This window comes from Bacillus rossius, chromosome 15 (assembly GCF_032445375.1).
Source record: "Bacillus rossius redtenbacheri isolate Brsri chromosome 15, Brsri_v3, whole genome shotgun sequence".
Taxonomy (NCBI): Eukaryota; Metazoa; Arthropoda; class Insecta; order Phasmatodea; family Bacillidae; genus Bacillus; species Bacillus rossius.
In genome coordinates, this window is record NC_086342.1 from 21,164,191 (window position 1) to 21,181,098 (window position 16,908).

A 16,908-nucleotide genomic window follows, 5' to 3' on the forward strand; every position below is an offset into this window, starting at 1 on the left:
AACTGTTATTAGTTACTAATTTTTACGTTTTTCATGCACATAATTACTTGCAATTTATTTTTGTTATGAGTAGTTAGCAGGGGCGTAGCCAGGGGAGGGGTGTTTAGGGGTTCAAACACCCCCCCCCCCCCCCCTCCCCTTAGCACCAAATCTTTAATTAATTTCTTATTCATCGCTCAAACAAATTTCATATTAAAATTAATAAAATTTTTACCAATACAATATTTAAATTTAAGTACCGAAAACTGCTTAAATAGCACTATTTTACACCTTAAAATCCTAATTTTCCCGGGGGGAGGACCCCCGGACCCCCCTCTTTAATACTGGTGGGGGGGGGGGGGGGGCATGCTTCTTAACACCCCCCATACACAAATCCTGGCTACGCCACTGGTAGTTAGACGTGAACTAATGTAAAAACAAAACCACGAGAGGGACGTGATGTGTCAACCCGCGCCGGGACGATGTTGCAGGAGCTGGTGTCGTGGTTCCACGCGTTCAAGGGCGAGGTTCCGGAACCCGTGCACGCCCAGCACCCGTCCGTGCTGTGCTGCTCCCTGCTGTGCAGCGTGCTGGACCAGAGCGTGGCCAAGAGGGTGATGACCTGCCTGCTCGCCGCGCTCAGGGCCAACGGTACGTGCTGCCGTGCTGCGATACGTACCGTATTTACTCACATGTAGGTCGCACCCATAATTTGAGGTCTCGAATTTGGCATTTAAGATTCCCCCCCCCCCTCCTCCCCATATAGGTCGCACCCGTAATTTAATGACGCGAACGGCCGGCGCGCCGTGCACGGAAGAGTTAACGGGTAGTACTGTAAAACTCCGCTACTGCGAGAGCTGATGATGGCGTGATAAATTGTTGTAGCAACAAGTACTCGTAATAAACCGAATATAGAAAATTGAAGTCAAGTTAGATTCCTGACTTCTTAAAAAGTCTTAATTGTAGACTGTAACTCGAAAACAGTGCTTTGTATTGAAAAAAAATGCACAGATTAAAAGTTGTAGTAAATTTAATTACGAATAAAAAAGGCCTGCTATGATTTTTTATAATTACAGCGGTTTTCGTTTTAAACGTGCGATTGGTCTGACGCGTGATGTAGTTCCCGACACACATAAGATAGTGGCTGGGGAAACCATTGCTTCTCCCCTTCCCTTTTTCTACTTGTTTGCCATCCAGGTGCAACATCGCCCTTCGTTTACCATTTTTTGTGTGATTGATTTCTTGTTATGAAAATTTGCTTTGTTAATTAACTACTATGTGTACATTGTAAATAAATTTGCCTATACCTATACAAACGTCTTTTTCGCATTTTAAAGCAAAATATTGCAAAACAAATTCCTCAAATATTTTTAAAAATTTTCTTCACATTTAGGTCGCACTTCATTTTTTTCCCATCAAATCTGGTAAAATTGCCGCGACCTATATGCGAGTAAATATGGTACATGCTCTCAAGTCAAGAAGTGTGTGTGCGTGGAGTCCACGCTCAACAGAAGTGAAACTTCTTGCTTGTTGTATTATTAGGTATAGGAAGCACAATTCTCTTTTGCTGAGGTTTCAGATAAAAAAATACATACGCAAGTGTGCAAGTATGCTGCGTCATTTCGACCTATACCCTATCGTCTCCTCCTCTATCGGTTCCCCCACAACGTACCTAACCATTCCCCTCATGCCATCGGAATTTTCGTAACGCTCGAAAATTGTAGCCCCCCCTCAGCAAGGAAGTTTTGAAAATGACATTCCAAATCATCTAAGTTATTCGCTGCCTATGAAAGTCTCAAGTGCAAACTCACATTTTTCACTTTTGAAAAACATTATTTTGTGTAACGGAGGGGTTCATATCAAAATTTCGGATTTTTAAAACACTTCTCTTCTCTTCAAACAATGAAAGGAAAGTTTTTTTTACGTTATATATTTTTAGAATTTTATGACTTGTAACATATACTAGCTAATGCTCGGCATGCGTTGCAGTTCCTTTTTAAATATTTTTTTGTAATTTTTCAAGTTTGTACACACATACATAGCCACCATTATTATTCGGACCATAGAAAGAGGAAATGTCGTGAAATATTTTCCATGTTTTATTGCATTATCTTCACACTTGCATATTTGCCCCGCTGTTGTTTGGAGAAAAAAAAACTTGTAGATGTTGCCCATAAACTTATTTTCCCGTATAAAATTATATTTGTTAGAATATTACTGGTTACTTATTTAATTAACAGAAATACAAAGTTGGCGATGTGTAAAGTTTCTTTCAAAGACATTTTCAATCTTATAGTCTTTATCTGCAGCACATCATATTTGGTTAAGTTGATTACTAATATAGAGTTTGCTCGCATAGTCCAATATCAATATTGATATTGATAGCTCGCCGATAAGTCATGATAGCTCAGCATTGTAGTCCTCATTTAGCGATGACCAACATTTTAAAGTAAGAAAGAAAGTGTACCTAAATTATTTCCTTTGTACCTGCCTGGTGCTCTTAGATTGAACATGGTTTCTAATGATTTGAGATGTTACAAACCTTAACTTCCTGTATGAAATGTGATGTTCTGGTTTCCCTGTGTCCATATATTGTTTTAGTGACGACAGCTGTTGTGTTAGTGCTGTGCTGCCATTTATAGTACAGTAAAACCCCGGCTAACTGAAAACTGGGTTATCCGAAATGTCTCTGGGATAAAAAATTAAAAAATAAAAACTGTATGTACTGCACTGCTCAAAAATGTTTTGAGTTTCTTGAGAAGCACAAAAGTTACAGAGTATTTTTTAATGCGTTGTTCATACTAAGTATAAAATAGTGCTGTTCGCTTCTGGCTTTTATTGGTCTGTTCAGTTGTATACAAGAACCTCAGTTCTCAGTTTGGGTTTTGGATTTTGGTCCTTATAAAAAAAATCTATTGCTACATTAAATATGAGTGAGGTTGACTGATTCATTATTTGGTTATTAAAAAAAATTAAAAAAAAAAACAGAAAAGCATACACTCTTTGAATTAGCCTAAAACTTTATTGTTTTAAGTATTATTGAGCTAACCTTAAACCTTGGAATAGGTAGACAGATCATTGCTGGCATAAAATTCCTGACGGCAAAGAGACATTCTAATTTTAAGGTACAAAATTTTTCATGCTCATTTACATATTTTTCTTCTAATTATAATTAGTTCTTTATAGTCTTCAGTTTTAACATACTTTGTTTTATAATGCAATATGCTTGAATGATTTGCTTATATCGTAAATGACCTTTAACGTATGAATGCCGAGAAATGGTAATGTTCTAACCGACAAAAAACAGTACCCGTAATATATGAGGTACTGAAAGATGTCGTATTGTTTAACTGTGTTTGAGCCATAACAGTTTGTTTTGTAGTTATTTGAAGTTCTTCTTTGTTACAACAATAATCACACAAAAAAAATGTTTTTAGTAGCCAGTTACCATTGAACTTGAGGAATTATATTTAATATACTTTTCTTTAATGAAGACAAAAATTAGCAGAGTTAAAGTATGGCCTAAAAAATAACGATACTAAGTTGGCATCTTTCGGTTGCTATCTCTTCCAATTTCATTGTAAACTATATTCTATGACTTACATCGCAAGATGTTGGTAACATTGAAAGATTTTGTTTGTTTATCTTTCCCACATGATAAACGTATCGCTACTCCAGGTAACAGAAACGTACAAAAACTACCCGGAACCAAAACAGAACATTTTAAAAGTTGGTTTCAGGTTGGGTATAATAAAGGAAACTAAACCGGAACTCTGAAATCGGGGAACCGCACAAGCCTAGTGTATATTGATGTACTGTAATTAAATATTCAATAAAGAAAATTTACGAGCCTAATTTGTTTAACATTTAAAAAATTTTCAGAATTACATACTGTATTGTGTTTTAATTAGTAGTAGATGCAAAAAAAAAATTGTTATCTGAAATGGCTTCCCTTTCTTTAGTTTGGTTTGCCGAAGTTAAACTGTATTTCTACAGTGTCTCACCTTGGCATTTGAAACTGTTCCCGACTCGAGGATATTGTAATACAAGTATGTATTTTATTGCAGGCTCTTTTGGTGTGTACGTTCCTATACATTCGCAAGACAGGTACACTATGGAGTTCTACGGCAAGCTGGGCTTCACGGAACTGTTTCCCGGTTTGAGTTCGGACACCACGTACATGGGACGAGCCTTTTAGACTGGTTACATTCCACGTTACGACACTCGGGTGGCAAACTCGATGCTACAGCGCAAACGACATTCAACATATCCTCGAATCATATGAATTATTTGTTTCTTATATATCTAGCCATGCTGACAGTGTTTTTTTTTGTCCTTATTTAATTCGGGAGCCTTTTTGCTCATTTTGGTTATGAAGTTAAAATGTATTTTTTGCTAAGCCTGTATTTATATTCACTGGTAAGTAGACCTGTGCATAAATTGCCCAAAATTGTAGTTTCTTTTCTACCATCTTTGATTGTGTTCATCAAATCTTGCGGAAAACAAGTGTGTACAAGGAAGAGGGTAGCATCCTTGAAGTAGTTGAGATTCATGAGCAGGTTTATTTTAGGTGATCATACCGTAGAAACCTAACTAAAGCCTAAAACAGTGCCATGTATTGTCATTAGGAGATTACTAATGTGCCGAGCCCCTTGCCTTGGTCATAATGCACGCAGGTTACATTGTGCGTGACCAATTGGCAGGAGTTAGGCGTTTCTGTTATTTTTTCTCGACTTTGTCCTGTTGGCCTTAGTATTTGTGTGACTTAATTTATGCTGTGACTGTCAGTATTCGCCTGTTGTGTGTATTTGCATTGCGTTTCTACGTTTCTAGTGAGGTTCCTAAAACTACAAGCGCATATTTAAAACACTTTACTCTGCATCAAACAAATGACATAGTTAATATATGTTCAGTTGTGTTTTAAATACTTTTTTTTTTTTTTTTTACAAAACATTGTATTGACTAAAAAAACTCAAAACATGATTGTGTTATAAACATAGGACTTTAGCCAACAGAGCAAAAATTGTAAGTCTATGAAATGTAAATTTTAAAAAATTGTATTGAGACTGGTGCAGAAACTAAACTAAAAAAGTGTATTGCTTTAAAATGTTAGTCTAAACTTTTATTTCCATAGTTGCACCTTGCATAGTTCACAATATGGAAGACTTGAAACCATTTTAGAGTACATTTACATGATTATTTACACAGACGATGTTCACCCATGATCATCCTTGACATTGGTTTAGGTGCTCTGTTGATTCTGTGCCTAGGTGATGCACATAATGAGAATTTTGATGTATTTACTGCTTCATTTAATAGTTTTTAGCATTCTGCTGCCTCCACATCAAGCTGGTTTTTTGAAGCTAAGCATGACATCTATCAGACATTGACTGATAAAAACAGGAAAGTGTATTGTTTCAGCATTTTGAAGTTGCATATTATTTTTTTAATAACTTATGATTTATAATCAATTTCTAATAGTAAGAATTGAACAATATTATTTTTTTTTTTTATAAAAATTATTGACAGTCTGAATTTATTGAACTGTTAAAAAGAAAAACAGGTGATAGTGTGTTCTTTAACTGAAATTAAATACGTCAAGAAAAGTTGTTAAAAACATCACAGGTCTACTTGCTAATGTTATCTTTCAAAGATTGTACTCCAGTTATTAAGTCTCTTCATGTACAGTTCAAGTGTTTGGTAAATTGTTTTAATGTTCACAAAATTAATAATAAAAAAAAGTATAGCTCATAGCATCACTTTATAGTGGTTTCTGTCAAAGTATATAAGAATGCTTTGATGTGAAAATTTTGCATTTTGGTATAATTTTAAATTTAGTATTGTTCCAAACCAGTTAATCAAGTGTGTGTATGTGTATATATGTATATATGTATGTATATATGTATATATGCACACACACACACACACACACATTATTTTTGCTGTATTAACGGTAGACATTAAGTACTGAATGAACTTACCTTAAAAAAAAATTTTTTCCTTAAAATTCCAAAATAAAAAAAAATTCTTTTTCGTAAGCTATATGGATTTACTTAATACTGTTTTCTAAAGTGCTGTGTTTTTTATGTTTTTTTTTTGTTACCTGTTTTGGGTTTTTAAATGTCTGAATTATCAGATATTCTTGCACTGCTGTAAGTATAAATACATTTGCTCATTGTACCAATGACATACTCTGTCTGCAAGTCTTGATTTTAGTGATAGTTTTATATATTAACCAGAAGTGAAATTTAATTTCCTAGAAAGAATCTATCTGCATTACTTACTTAAATCATAGACATACAACTTAGTACTTTGGGTAGATAATCATGTAACCAAGGAAAGGATAGATTTTGATGAAAAGAATGTCATAATTTTAAACCAATTTTTGAGCACTTAAATGTTCATTTAAATCAAAGATCCTCAGTATTTTCAGTGAAGCACAAATCCAAGAGAACAGTACTAGACTGGTTCATTACTTTAAGTGCTGTCTTACACGCCATGGTGATTTTTTATTCTTTTTTTTATTTTCTCATTACTATTATTTTAAGGGCTATTTCTGACTTTTTAATACTTTACCTCCCTTGCCTTTGTTGTTATGTCACTAATATTTTCAAAAGATATTTACAAACTAGGAGGTTGTAAGGTGCCTAAGGTGCCCATTGAAAAATGATGAATATAACAAACACTTTAATTTTATAATGTTGTGTTCCACATATGTAGCTGTATTTAAAATGTTACTGTATTGTTTCACTTCAATTTTCTATTTTCTACTCATCTCTATGGAGTAGGCTAATATTTGTGCTTCATGATACGCTTGTCTCCAAGGTATACTTTAGCATTACAGAGTCCGTGATGAGCATAACTATATTTAGGATTTTTAATAAAATGGATGTAAATTAAGTGATAATTATGAACCCTTTTGTGACTTTTCAACCCATTATATTACGCTCAGTAAATATTTGTTGAAAATATTGAGGAATAAACTACAAATGCAGGAAGGAGAGGTGTCGTTTTAGAATTTAGATATAAATCACAATAATATATATTAGGTTCAAAATAACAATTTTTTTTACATCAATATTTTTTTTTATATCAATGTTTTGTTCCAATAATATTGAAGTAAAATATAAAATCTTAAATGTATCAAGAACTGAGTATAATATAGAATTAAATTAAAATTTATAATTAGTGAAGAAGGGTTAAATTTTTGATATTGATGTCTTTTGAACAATATATAATGGACTTACAGTTTCATTCAGCATCCTTAGTTTATATTGTGTGCAAAATAACGGTTACATATGTAGGTTCTTTTATGTAAAAAAAAAAGCTCTATTTACAACACAATAGATATTTTTCTATTTTATTTAATGTAAAAATAATTTTTACTGAAGCCCAGGCTAGATTCGTGATAGCTTGCAAACAGCATGCATGTAGCACAGTTGCACACACACAGAACAGAATTCGAAGCTTCACACACACAACAGCGATTTGAATCATTTAACAGTTTTTTCCCCTCATTTATCTCTGTTGGAATTTTCATTTTCAAACGTTTTGAATTTCGTCAGCTATTATTATACATGAAGTAGTTGTTTACCTAAATCCAAGAACTTAGTTTCGCCATTTTGCTTTGAACCATAAAATGTTAAGCTTTGCCTCGCAACTAGATACCATATTCAAGTTAGTTTCACTTTTTATCTTTGGAATGCACACATCAAAACAGTAGTTAGCTACTCTGTGTCGGTGACTTAGTGTTTGCTGATTGGCTGCAAACAGAAAGAGGCATACAGCACAGAATAAAATTTAGCAGTTCATCAACTTTCTGTGCTCGCTGTATTTCTGTGTGTGTGTGCTATTTTCCAATGTAGCAGCTGCTGTTTGTGTACATTCAACTTCCGTGCGTGTTTGCTGAGGGCGTGGTGTAGCGGAATGAGCCCGGCCTAAATTAATTGATGCTTGAAGTTTCTTTTCAGTTTGTATGACACTAAAATATATATTTTTTTTTTCCCACAATTTAAGTTTTTTTTTTCCCCATGTTAATTTATATTGCACCATTATGCAGAGTAAGTTCTAGCCTACAAAGTATTTGTGTATCTTTTTACTAAAAAAAAATTGCATTGGTGATTGTTTGATCAGAATTGATTGTTGGGATCAGGAAACCACCAAAAATTTGCTAATGACTACTGTCAACTGAATAAATTTGTGTTTCATTGAAAAGTTAATGATTTATAAATGTGCATAATGAACATATAAGTATTCATTTTGCATTTTCAACTAGAGCCAATTCAAAACTGAACAAATAGTAATGCACATGATTCTGTTTTACCTGTACCCGGATGGTGTATGGATTACGAGTAAGTATTTTCCGTTTAAACTTTGTAATGCAGATAGGCATGTAGTATATTTTTTATTGACTATTTTTGTTTATTAGAAAATGTCTTATAATATGGTCATATTAACTCTGTAAATCATGACTTAAGTATGTTAAAATATTTTCCATCTGTCCCTTATTTATTATTTGTAGAGTCAAGATTTGTAAAACGATGTTTACCAATATGAATGTCATGAAAATTGCAGTTTTTCCAAGTAAAAGTATCAATTATTCAGTGTTTTAAGGAACAAAATTGCATTGAGCTGTATGGATTGGCATGGCTATTAATTTGTATTTAAATGTTTTGCAAATTTGCAAAGAGAAGTTTTCGAGAACATAAGTTCCTAGTCACTTTGTTTTAAAAGTGATTGGTATGTTCATATAGTTTATTTACTGTGTTTTTTGTATCCTGAAGGACAGTAGTAACATTTTGTAAATAATTGTTGTAGTTTGTGTTGTACTTCATATTTCATAACTCTACTTCAATGCAAGTATGGGACATAATCTTCTCGATATACATTTTCTTATGTACCAACTGCCAAGCATGTAGTCGTATTTGAAAATACTGTACTAAATTAAATCTATAATGTAATTGTGACATTAAAGTCTATTTGGATAAAAGAGTACAAACAATTTTTAATGTTAAGTGTAATGTATTAAAAGAGCTAATGTGTTCGGTGACAAATGTAAAGGTTTGCTAAGTTAAGAGTAATTATTATTACTTTAGGAGTTGGCGTACTTTTATTAATGCTTGTTATGATGTAATATTAACTCTAGAAAATTGAATTTAACTGTACTGTGTTTGCCATTGCCATATTTTTTGGAGCAGGTATTCATGAAGGAGTTCAGCAATTTCTGATTCTGTAACTGTGTCGTTCTCTTTCTTGAAAAGTAAGCTTAGCAATCTAATTAATAACATTTTTCTTCAAACTATTTTTCTGGTATTTAAAATTTTGTGTTTTTTATTAGTTAAAGCAAAGCTATTTTGTAAGTAAAAGAAAGTTACATAACTATAATTATTTATTGTATTCTAATAAATTAAAATATTTTATTTATGTAAATGTTGATTACTTTTTTTAATCTAATATCATAATTCAAGTTTTTTTTTCTAAAGTGACTCTGTTCCAATGCATTGTATTGCTTAGTTGTTATTCAGAATGTTCAAACTTTTATTTTTAAATTCCCAAATAAAACTAACATGTCTTAAACAAAGCATTTAACTTTGCTGCCATTCAGCATATTTTGAATTATAGTGTTATAGTTCATAGTTTTAATATTCCTAATATGTTTGTACATAGTTGTATGTTCTGTAAGTCTAAATGAAAAAAGTATATATTGTAAGTAAAATGTTACAAGCGTGATTTAGTGTCAACATAGATCACCGTACACCATAACACATTAGAAAAAAATTGTTTAACCATATACCATATGCAGCTATTCTTTACAAGACATGATTGTGAGGATGTGTTATGAACCAACACAAGATAAGTTCCATTGCTTAAAACAGCATGACTAAATTCAGAAAGTGCTAAAGAATTATCCCCCCCACCTTTTCCACTTCTCCCTCTTCCTCCACTGATCACAATTGGACCTGGGTTTGCTTCTGTGTTAAGGCTTGGCTCCACCCCTAATATTGTGTTGTTTCATTTTCATGACATTAGTTTTGTTAAAAGTACAATTTTCACTGATTTTTTTTTTATATTGTATATTACATATGTATTTTTTGTGGCCAGACATGCTGCATGCTATTAGCTAGTACCTTTTGACAGTTTTATTACAGTTTTGTACATGTTCTGAAAGGAACACAACAAAATCAATATACCCAACATCCTTTATTATTTCACGGGAGAAACTATTTGTAGCAGTTCGGCACTATTAATAACAAGTCATTCCATTAATCATGTGATGTGGTCATACGGAGCCAAGATTTTTTTATTTTAGATGACAAAAACTGATTAAACCATAATGGTGTCTTTCAGTTGCATTTCCTTAGCAGTAAAACTTAAATATTATCACATGCTCTTGATGAAATACAAGAAGAAAATGTATTTCCATTATTCTCATTCCAATTTTTCATTTACAAAATAAAATTTTTTAGGTACATTTTAAAACATTTCTATTACATTATAAAGTTTCTTGTGCTCTTTGAATATATCTGGCAACAGAGCACACCAAAACAAGAACAGTGCTAGGAGCAGTGATGATTTCACGGTGGTTGACCACTGCCGTCCTCTTTGCTGGATCAGTCCTGAACCAAGGAAGGAAGTCTTTCCCTAGGCAAAAAAAAATAACCCACACCGCTGGGAATCGAACCCGGGACTACTGACTCACCAGCCAAAAGTTTCCACTACCGAGTATACAGGTTGGACTAGCTTCTAATTTTGTTTTCAAAATTTTTTTTTTTTTTTTGTAAAAATATTACAAAAAAAATATATGTATAACACAGTGGATAAAGTAGTTAACACAAAAAACTCAAATTGCCCATTTAGCGTTTGGTTTGGACTTTTTAAATTCTGACGTCGACCTTCATAATTTTCTAGCCCAGAGCCATAATGCAAATGTTCTGCGGATTATGTTAAAAGCTGAACAAAAACTAAAAATCTTCTACATGTGTATACCATCCAGTGAACTTGTACCTATTTGTTAATGTTGCATGGGGTTATACGAGAAATAATAGTACCGTCTAGCATTACGAACAAGATCTGAGAAAATGAAATGCGTAACTGTATGTTTACTTAATAAAAATTTGTTTCAAGCTGAAGTAGTGAAGAGTTGATGAATCCTTGTTCCCACTCCTCTCATTTTGGGATAGTACAACTTGCACCACGCAGTGCACTTAAATCCATGCTGCATCTATCATTGCTGCCGACATGTTGCTGGTTTTCTCACCACTCACATTACTGGCTGTGACGTATTGTATTTCCACGAGTTTAATCGGAGAATTTCAGTGCTAGTTGAAACAGGGATTCCTACAGACAGAGAAAATCTGAAAAACATGTAAAACTGTGGGAATCGAAAAGATTTTCTTCAAAACCTGGGAAAAAACAGGAAAATTGAAAATCTTAATTACCAAACTGGATTAGAACTCATTTTAGTACTAGTGTGTTTCTTTAATGTCGTAAAACCAGTCTCAGTGTTTGTACTACTTCTTAATATCCTTAAATTTCACTTATAATCCTTGAAACCTTCTTAAGATTGAGAGCTTGCAAATAACGGAAGAACACTGGTATTTTAATGTTCTTTTGTTTCTTACTTGGCAGCAACAAAGCACGCACACTATAATTTGTGAATTTTGGGCTACGTGATTAGCATCTTACCTTTAAACTAAAAAGGTGTGTTTTATTGACTTACTTTAAACTTATAAAGTAAATGTACGTAATTAGTGATCAAATTAAATTTTAGGGGAGTAAATTTCAGATGGACACTATTCTTGGGTTAGGTATGTGTTTCAGAGATAATACTGGACAATATGGGCTTATCTGTAAGAATTGAACTGATAAAATTATTTTTTGTGCATTAACTACTTAATATTATTTTTGTGAGGTATTTTCTGATATTGTAAATAGTTTTCTATCTACATAGTGGCAAAGGGGTACGAACCATGAGTTTGTATTTTAATCCCAAATTCATGTGTGGTTAAAAACCTGTTTATCATTAATTAAATGTAAGAAAAACCAACAAATGAATCAACTGTATTATTTAATAATTTGAAGCATGATCATATGTTAGTCATTCACCTGGTCACATCTGCATTGTTTCAAAGTTTGAACAATGTATCGTTTTTATGTATCCCAACGCAGTGTTGGGACTCAAGTGTTAAACTCTTTAGTCTCTAATTATTTTGTTTGGTTTAACAAAAAGGCATGAAATAAATTATCACAATTTTATTGTCCAGCTAGTGTTCAAACTCTTATGTACTGTTGGGATAAGTTTTTATTGTGACACAAGTTTGAAATGCCGGGAGGAAATACATGTTTCTGACAGCTGTAATCCAGTCGCCATTAATTTCCCACACTAGGCACAGCACATAATGGCACTTTAGATTGACAAATTTTCTTCTTCTTTGGTTTGAACCTAGGCACAAAACATTATATATGGCATTTTAACTTACTCAGGTTTAACTCTCTTCCATAAAAAAAAATTTCCACCAAATGTTGGGAGTGCAAAATTGTAAATGTTCTTATTTTTTTTATTTAGTCTTTCAACGGGAGTGCACACATTTTTTTGCTTGGATTTAGTAATGTGAAAAAACTACACATAAAGTTGAGTACATGGAATGAACACATCTTTGACCTATATTCATGACCTATCCATGGATATTGATATTCCATCAGAATTGTTTGCAGTGAAGTACGTATCAAAAAAAACCCTGATATTTATTGACAGTACATTAAGATGAAGTAACATACTCATATGTCCATGTCAAACCACATGAAAATGCATCACACACACAGTCAAATATTTAATAAATATGAAAACATGATTGAAGAATTTTCACTTTACCATTGTGTACATGACTTAATAATGCAAACTTCTACAATATTAAAATTGTTTTCCATGCAGATAAGACAAGCCTGTCATTCAAAAGGCATCATTGGAAGAAATAATTCAGACTCTTGATTTGATCTATAAAATTGCTTTTTGCCATCGAGAAATGGGTTTTCCCAGAACTATTCCAGAATGTTAGTCATTCCCAAACTGGCCCGCAACAAGTGTCTGCACCGCCGAAGCGACTTTGCTGAGAGAATCTGCAATCTCGCCCATCGCAGTCGCCTGAGCCTCGACGGCTGAAGCCAACTGAGCGAGTGCTGCCGCAATGTTTTCCTGGGCGGCAACATTCCGTTCTTCCATTTGGAGGAAAGTATTGGTCTGCAGGTTGTACGCTAACTTCTGCGTGCCGAATTTCCTCTTCTTCTTTTTCATGTTGTTTGGAGCACTCCCACAACTAGGATGATTTTCTGCAGACGAGCAATCACTAGGATTGTCTGACGACTCGATAACTATCTCCGGGTAGGTCGCGGCAGGCTCGATGCAGGTAGCATTCAACAAGGGAGACAGCACAACAGGCGTGGTGTGTCGAGTGCCCCTGGCTGACTTTTGTGATTTAGTGGTGACAGTTGTGTCTAGAATTTTCTCTGAATATGTCCCCATATCAGAGTTACAGGAAATAAGTTCCATCAGCTGTTCTTCTACATCCGCGAGGCTTTCACTTGTAGAAGTGCAGCGTGTACCTCTGCTATCCTGCAGGATCCTAGCAGCTTTAGCTTTGGTGACAAACTTCCAGTCGCTCCATGTCTAAAATAAAAAAAAACAAAATACATTCACTGCATCTGAAAAAATACATGTACAGAATACTTCCGGTAATCTGGCACATTTGGGCTTTGCAGATGGCCGATTATCAGACGGCATCTCATGTGTTTGATTATTCCTAAATTTATAGACCAAATACATCTGTAAAATGGTGTTTGGCAGCAAATATTGTTTGTTAGAAACATAAGGATTAACTTTTCCACAGAAATGCAGGCCAAAACTTCACTTCTATTTTGCATTTGTAATGCTCGTAAGTACACAACCGAGCAATCCCCAACAATGCTGAACGGTCCCGACTAACCCTGGGCCTAGCCATGCACCTTCAACTAACACTTATGTGAGTGCTTTAGAAACGTTTAAGGCCTTCACTAACATTTACGGGCTTTTAGCTTGAGTTTGCTTGATTGGCCAAGTTGCCAGACCATTGGGCAGTCCAGATCATTGAATGCTGGACTATCAAAAGTTTACTGTAGTTTGATCCCCACGAGTAGTTTGACAGAATATTCATTAAAAACAAATTTTTTGTTAAAAAAAATTATGCTGATAATGTGAATGCAAATTTCTTGGTAACTATTTATGGTTGGCAGCATTTCTGGCCATCATAAAACAATAGCAGGACTAGTTACCAAATTCAATTGAAATAATATTGTGTGTTGTATAGACATTTCTTTATTCCTTAGCAGTGATTACTAAGTGTAAAACTCTTTCTTTCTCATAGTTCCTTTAACATTGCGAAATGTCATAAAACAAATATACCTGGTTATGATTTTTTTTTTTCTGCAGCCAACAGGTGTTTGCTACACTACATTAGTTGTGACTGATAGGATACAAAAATGTTGCACGATGTACCATTCAGTATTGCCTACAGAGATGTAGAAAAAACAGTATTGAAAATGACGGAAGTGAGTTTCATATCTGGGACCACCTGAATGCTCAAGTCAGGGGCACCTCCAGGGCAGAGCAAGCCGGGCTATCACCCAGGGTCCCATGCTTATAAGGGCCCCACGCTGGTGCTTTTAATTATTATTTTAGGTAGATTTCAAAGAAACACTACCTATTATAGCTGTTACCATGGTGCGACTTTCAGAAAAAAAAATATATATAAATCAATTTTGTGGACACAATAACTGTCACAATTTTTCACATATCACTTCCGAACTGATACATAAAATATAGTAGTGGAAAATCTGTCAAGTTCGTTAATAGGCAATATCCAACCAAAGGGATAAAAATGGGGAAGGTTTTTTGAAAACCAGAAAAATCTACAGAACCTCCATAATATGTGAAATATCAAGTCCATTTGAACATATAACTTGTAGGAGTAATACCAAAAACTTTTGTCTGAATATGTTTTTGATACGACCAACCGTAACTGCAAGGGGTTGGAGGACAAAAAAATCATTAATGTAAGGGGTGGAAATAACAAGGGTAGTAAGACAAAATGTCGTTACTTTTTTTCACTAGATATACTATCAAATACATTATAATTTATTGTAAAATGCTAAACATTTATCTAAAACACTTGGGTAACACAATTTTTGATGTAACAAACTATTGCCGTAAAAACTGGTTGAAAATTCAAAAAAAAAAAAATTAAAACGTTTAAAATTTTTTTATACAACCACGTATTACTTCAAGGGATGAAAAATAGTCTTTGAAGATCAAAAATAATTACATGGCAACCTTAGTAGGCGTAATATGAAATTTGTTAAATACATTCAATGCTAGAAGCATTAGTTAAAAACAATCCAGATATTTTTGCTGCATAGAATATGAGAAAATTTTAAATTAATCTTTTTTTAATATTGGCAAACATATATGATGTTATGTATGTAGACTACATTAAGTTCTTAAAATATTCCAGGTGTTTACAGAAGTTACCAAAATATTTCCAGAAGAAACAAGTACTATGCCGAAAGGAATTTTTTGTTTGTCTAGTGTTCATTTAAATATATAGACAAAAACCGGAAGGATAAAATTAAATTTGTATTATCTCCTAACTTAATGTGATGGTCAGTACCTATTTTAAGATTTTGTATTAGAAAAAAAAACATTCATAATTTTATTGCCACACATAATGATGCAATTACACCTTGAATTTTATCTTAAGCATTTAAAAACCTGACCAGAGGATAATTTTCCAGGAAATATCAAAATATCTTAAAATAAATTAACAAAACCCTTGTACAAATTTAAGTTACAGGTTAAAATGGAGTGAAATTCATGTTTAGCTGTGGGAGTTTGAGATATTGTCAGTGCTAGGCTTGAATTTCAAAGTTTGAGATTGCATTTGAAACCTAAGTGGAGCAGTGGATTTGATCCAAGGGTGGAGGAATATAAGAGAAGATGGTAAATATTTACCGAGAAGATAATTATTTCATCCGGACAAATGATATGGGGTAATGAAATTTTGAAAGCCTAGATAGCAAAAGTTTGAAGCAAGACCACAATGGTGAGGTTGTTTGCAACTAGTATTCAATATTTTACTACGAACATAAATACTGAGAATCCTGACTTTTTATTCGTTCGTGACAAACCTTCATCCATTTCCCTGGTGTTTTAATTGGGCCATATCCATTTGCATTCAGTACATCCGTTAATTCTCTCCATAATTCTTGTTTGCTTCTCCAATTAAAAGAATGTGATTGTTTGTTACTCAATAGCTGTGGATGTTTCCGCATGAACTCGAGCATTAATTTCTGTTGGCTTTCTGCCACCTTGACGCGGCGATATTTCGTTTTTGACATTTTACCTTACAAATTAAACCAAAACAAAAACAATAACAATGAATACTACCAAGGTAGCCAACATTTTTTAGTACGATTACCGGGCTATTATAACAAAATTACCATACATCTATCAAGAAACTCCTTTTCTTCCGAAAGTAAATCGAAAAAAAAAATACAAACAAGAAATAATTATATTAAATATCACATCAACACTGCTGAAAAATACTCCCGTAAATTGAATTAGTTTGATTTTACTTCCTCTTAAAATTAATTATAAGATACATTTGGAAGTTATATCTATCGACAAGAATTAATGTGTTTTAATTAAATATGCTAATTTTCTGAGAATTTGAAAATGAAAGTATTAGCAGAAATGTTTTCAATCGTAATATAAAGTATATGAATGCATTTCATATAGAAATTAAATATTATGATTTATAGAAAGATGTTTTATCTTTTAATAAAGCTTAATTTTTTCCCCTCTGTTTCCCATTGTTTCCCATAAACTCTGGAATAGTACAT

At 33.4% G+C, this 16,908-nt stretch overlaps 2 protein-coding genes across 3 annotated transcripts in view; one reads left to right on the plus strand and one right to left on the minus strand.

Annotated features, from left to right (window-relative positions):
* LOC134539333 (protein O-GlcNAcase) overlaps positions 1-11,108 on the plus strand; it is a 55,003-nt gene extending 43,895 nt beyond the window's left edge. For both annotated transcript variants that reach the window (XM_063381266.1, XM_063381267.1), the window contains 2 exons: positions 471-630; positions 4,047-11,108. In XM_063381266.1, the coding sequence (XP_063237336.1) occupies positions 471-630; positions 4,047-4,177 (291 nt within the window). In that variant the 3' untranslated portion in view covers positions 4,178-11,108. The remainder of the gene's footprint in view (positions 1-470; positions 631-4,046) is intronic.
* A 945-nt stretch (positions 11,109-12,053) lies between these two features.
* On the minus strand, positions 12,054-16,543 carry LOC134539335 (uncharacterized). The gene is made up of 2 exons (XM_063381268.1): positions 16,195-16,543; positions 12,054-13,642 (listed from the first exon to the last, which is right to left on the minus strand). Exons 1-2 carry the CDS (start codon positions 16,402-16,404, stop codon positions 13,031-13,033), a joined length of 822 nt encoding a protein of 273 aa, XP_063237338.1. The 5' UTR covers positions 16,405-16,543; the 3' UTR covers positions 12,054-13,030.
* Positions 16,544-16,908: the final 365 nt, after the last annotated feature.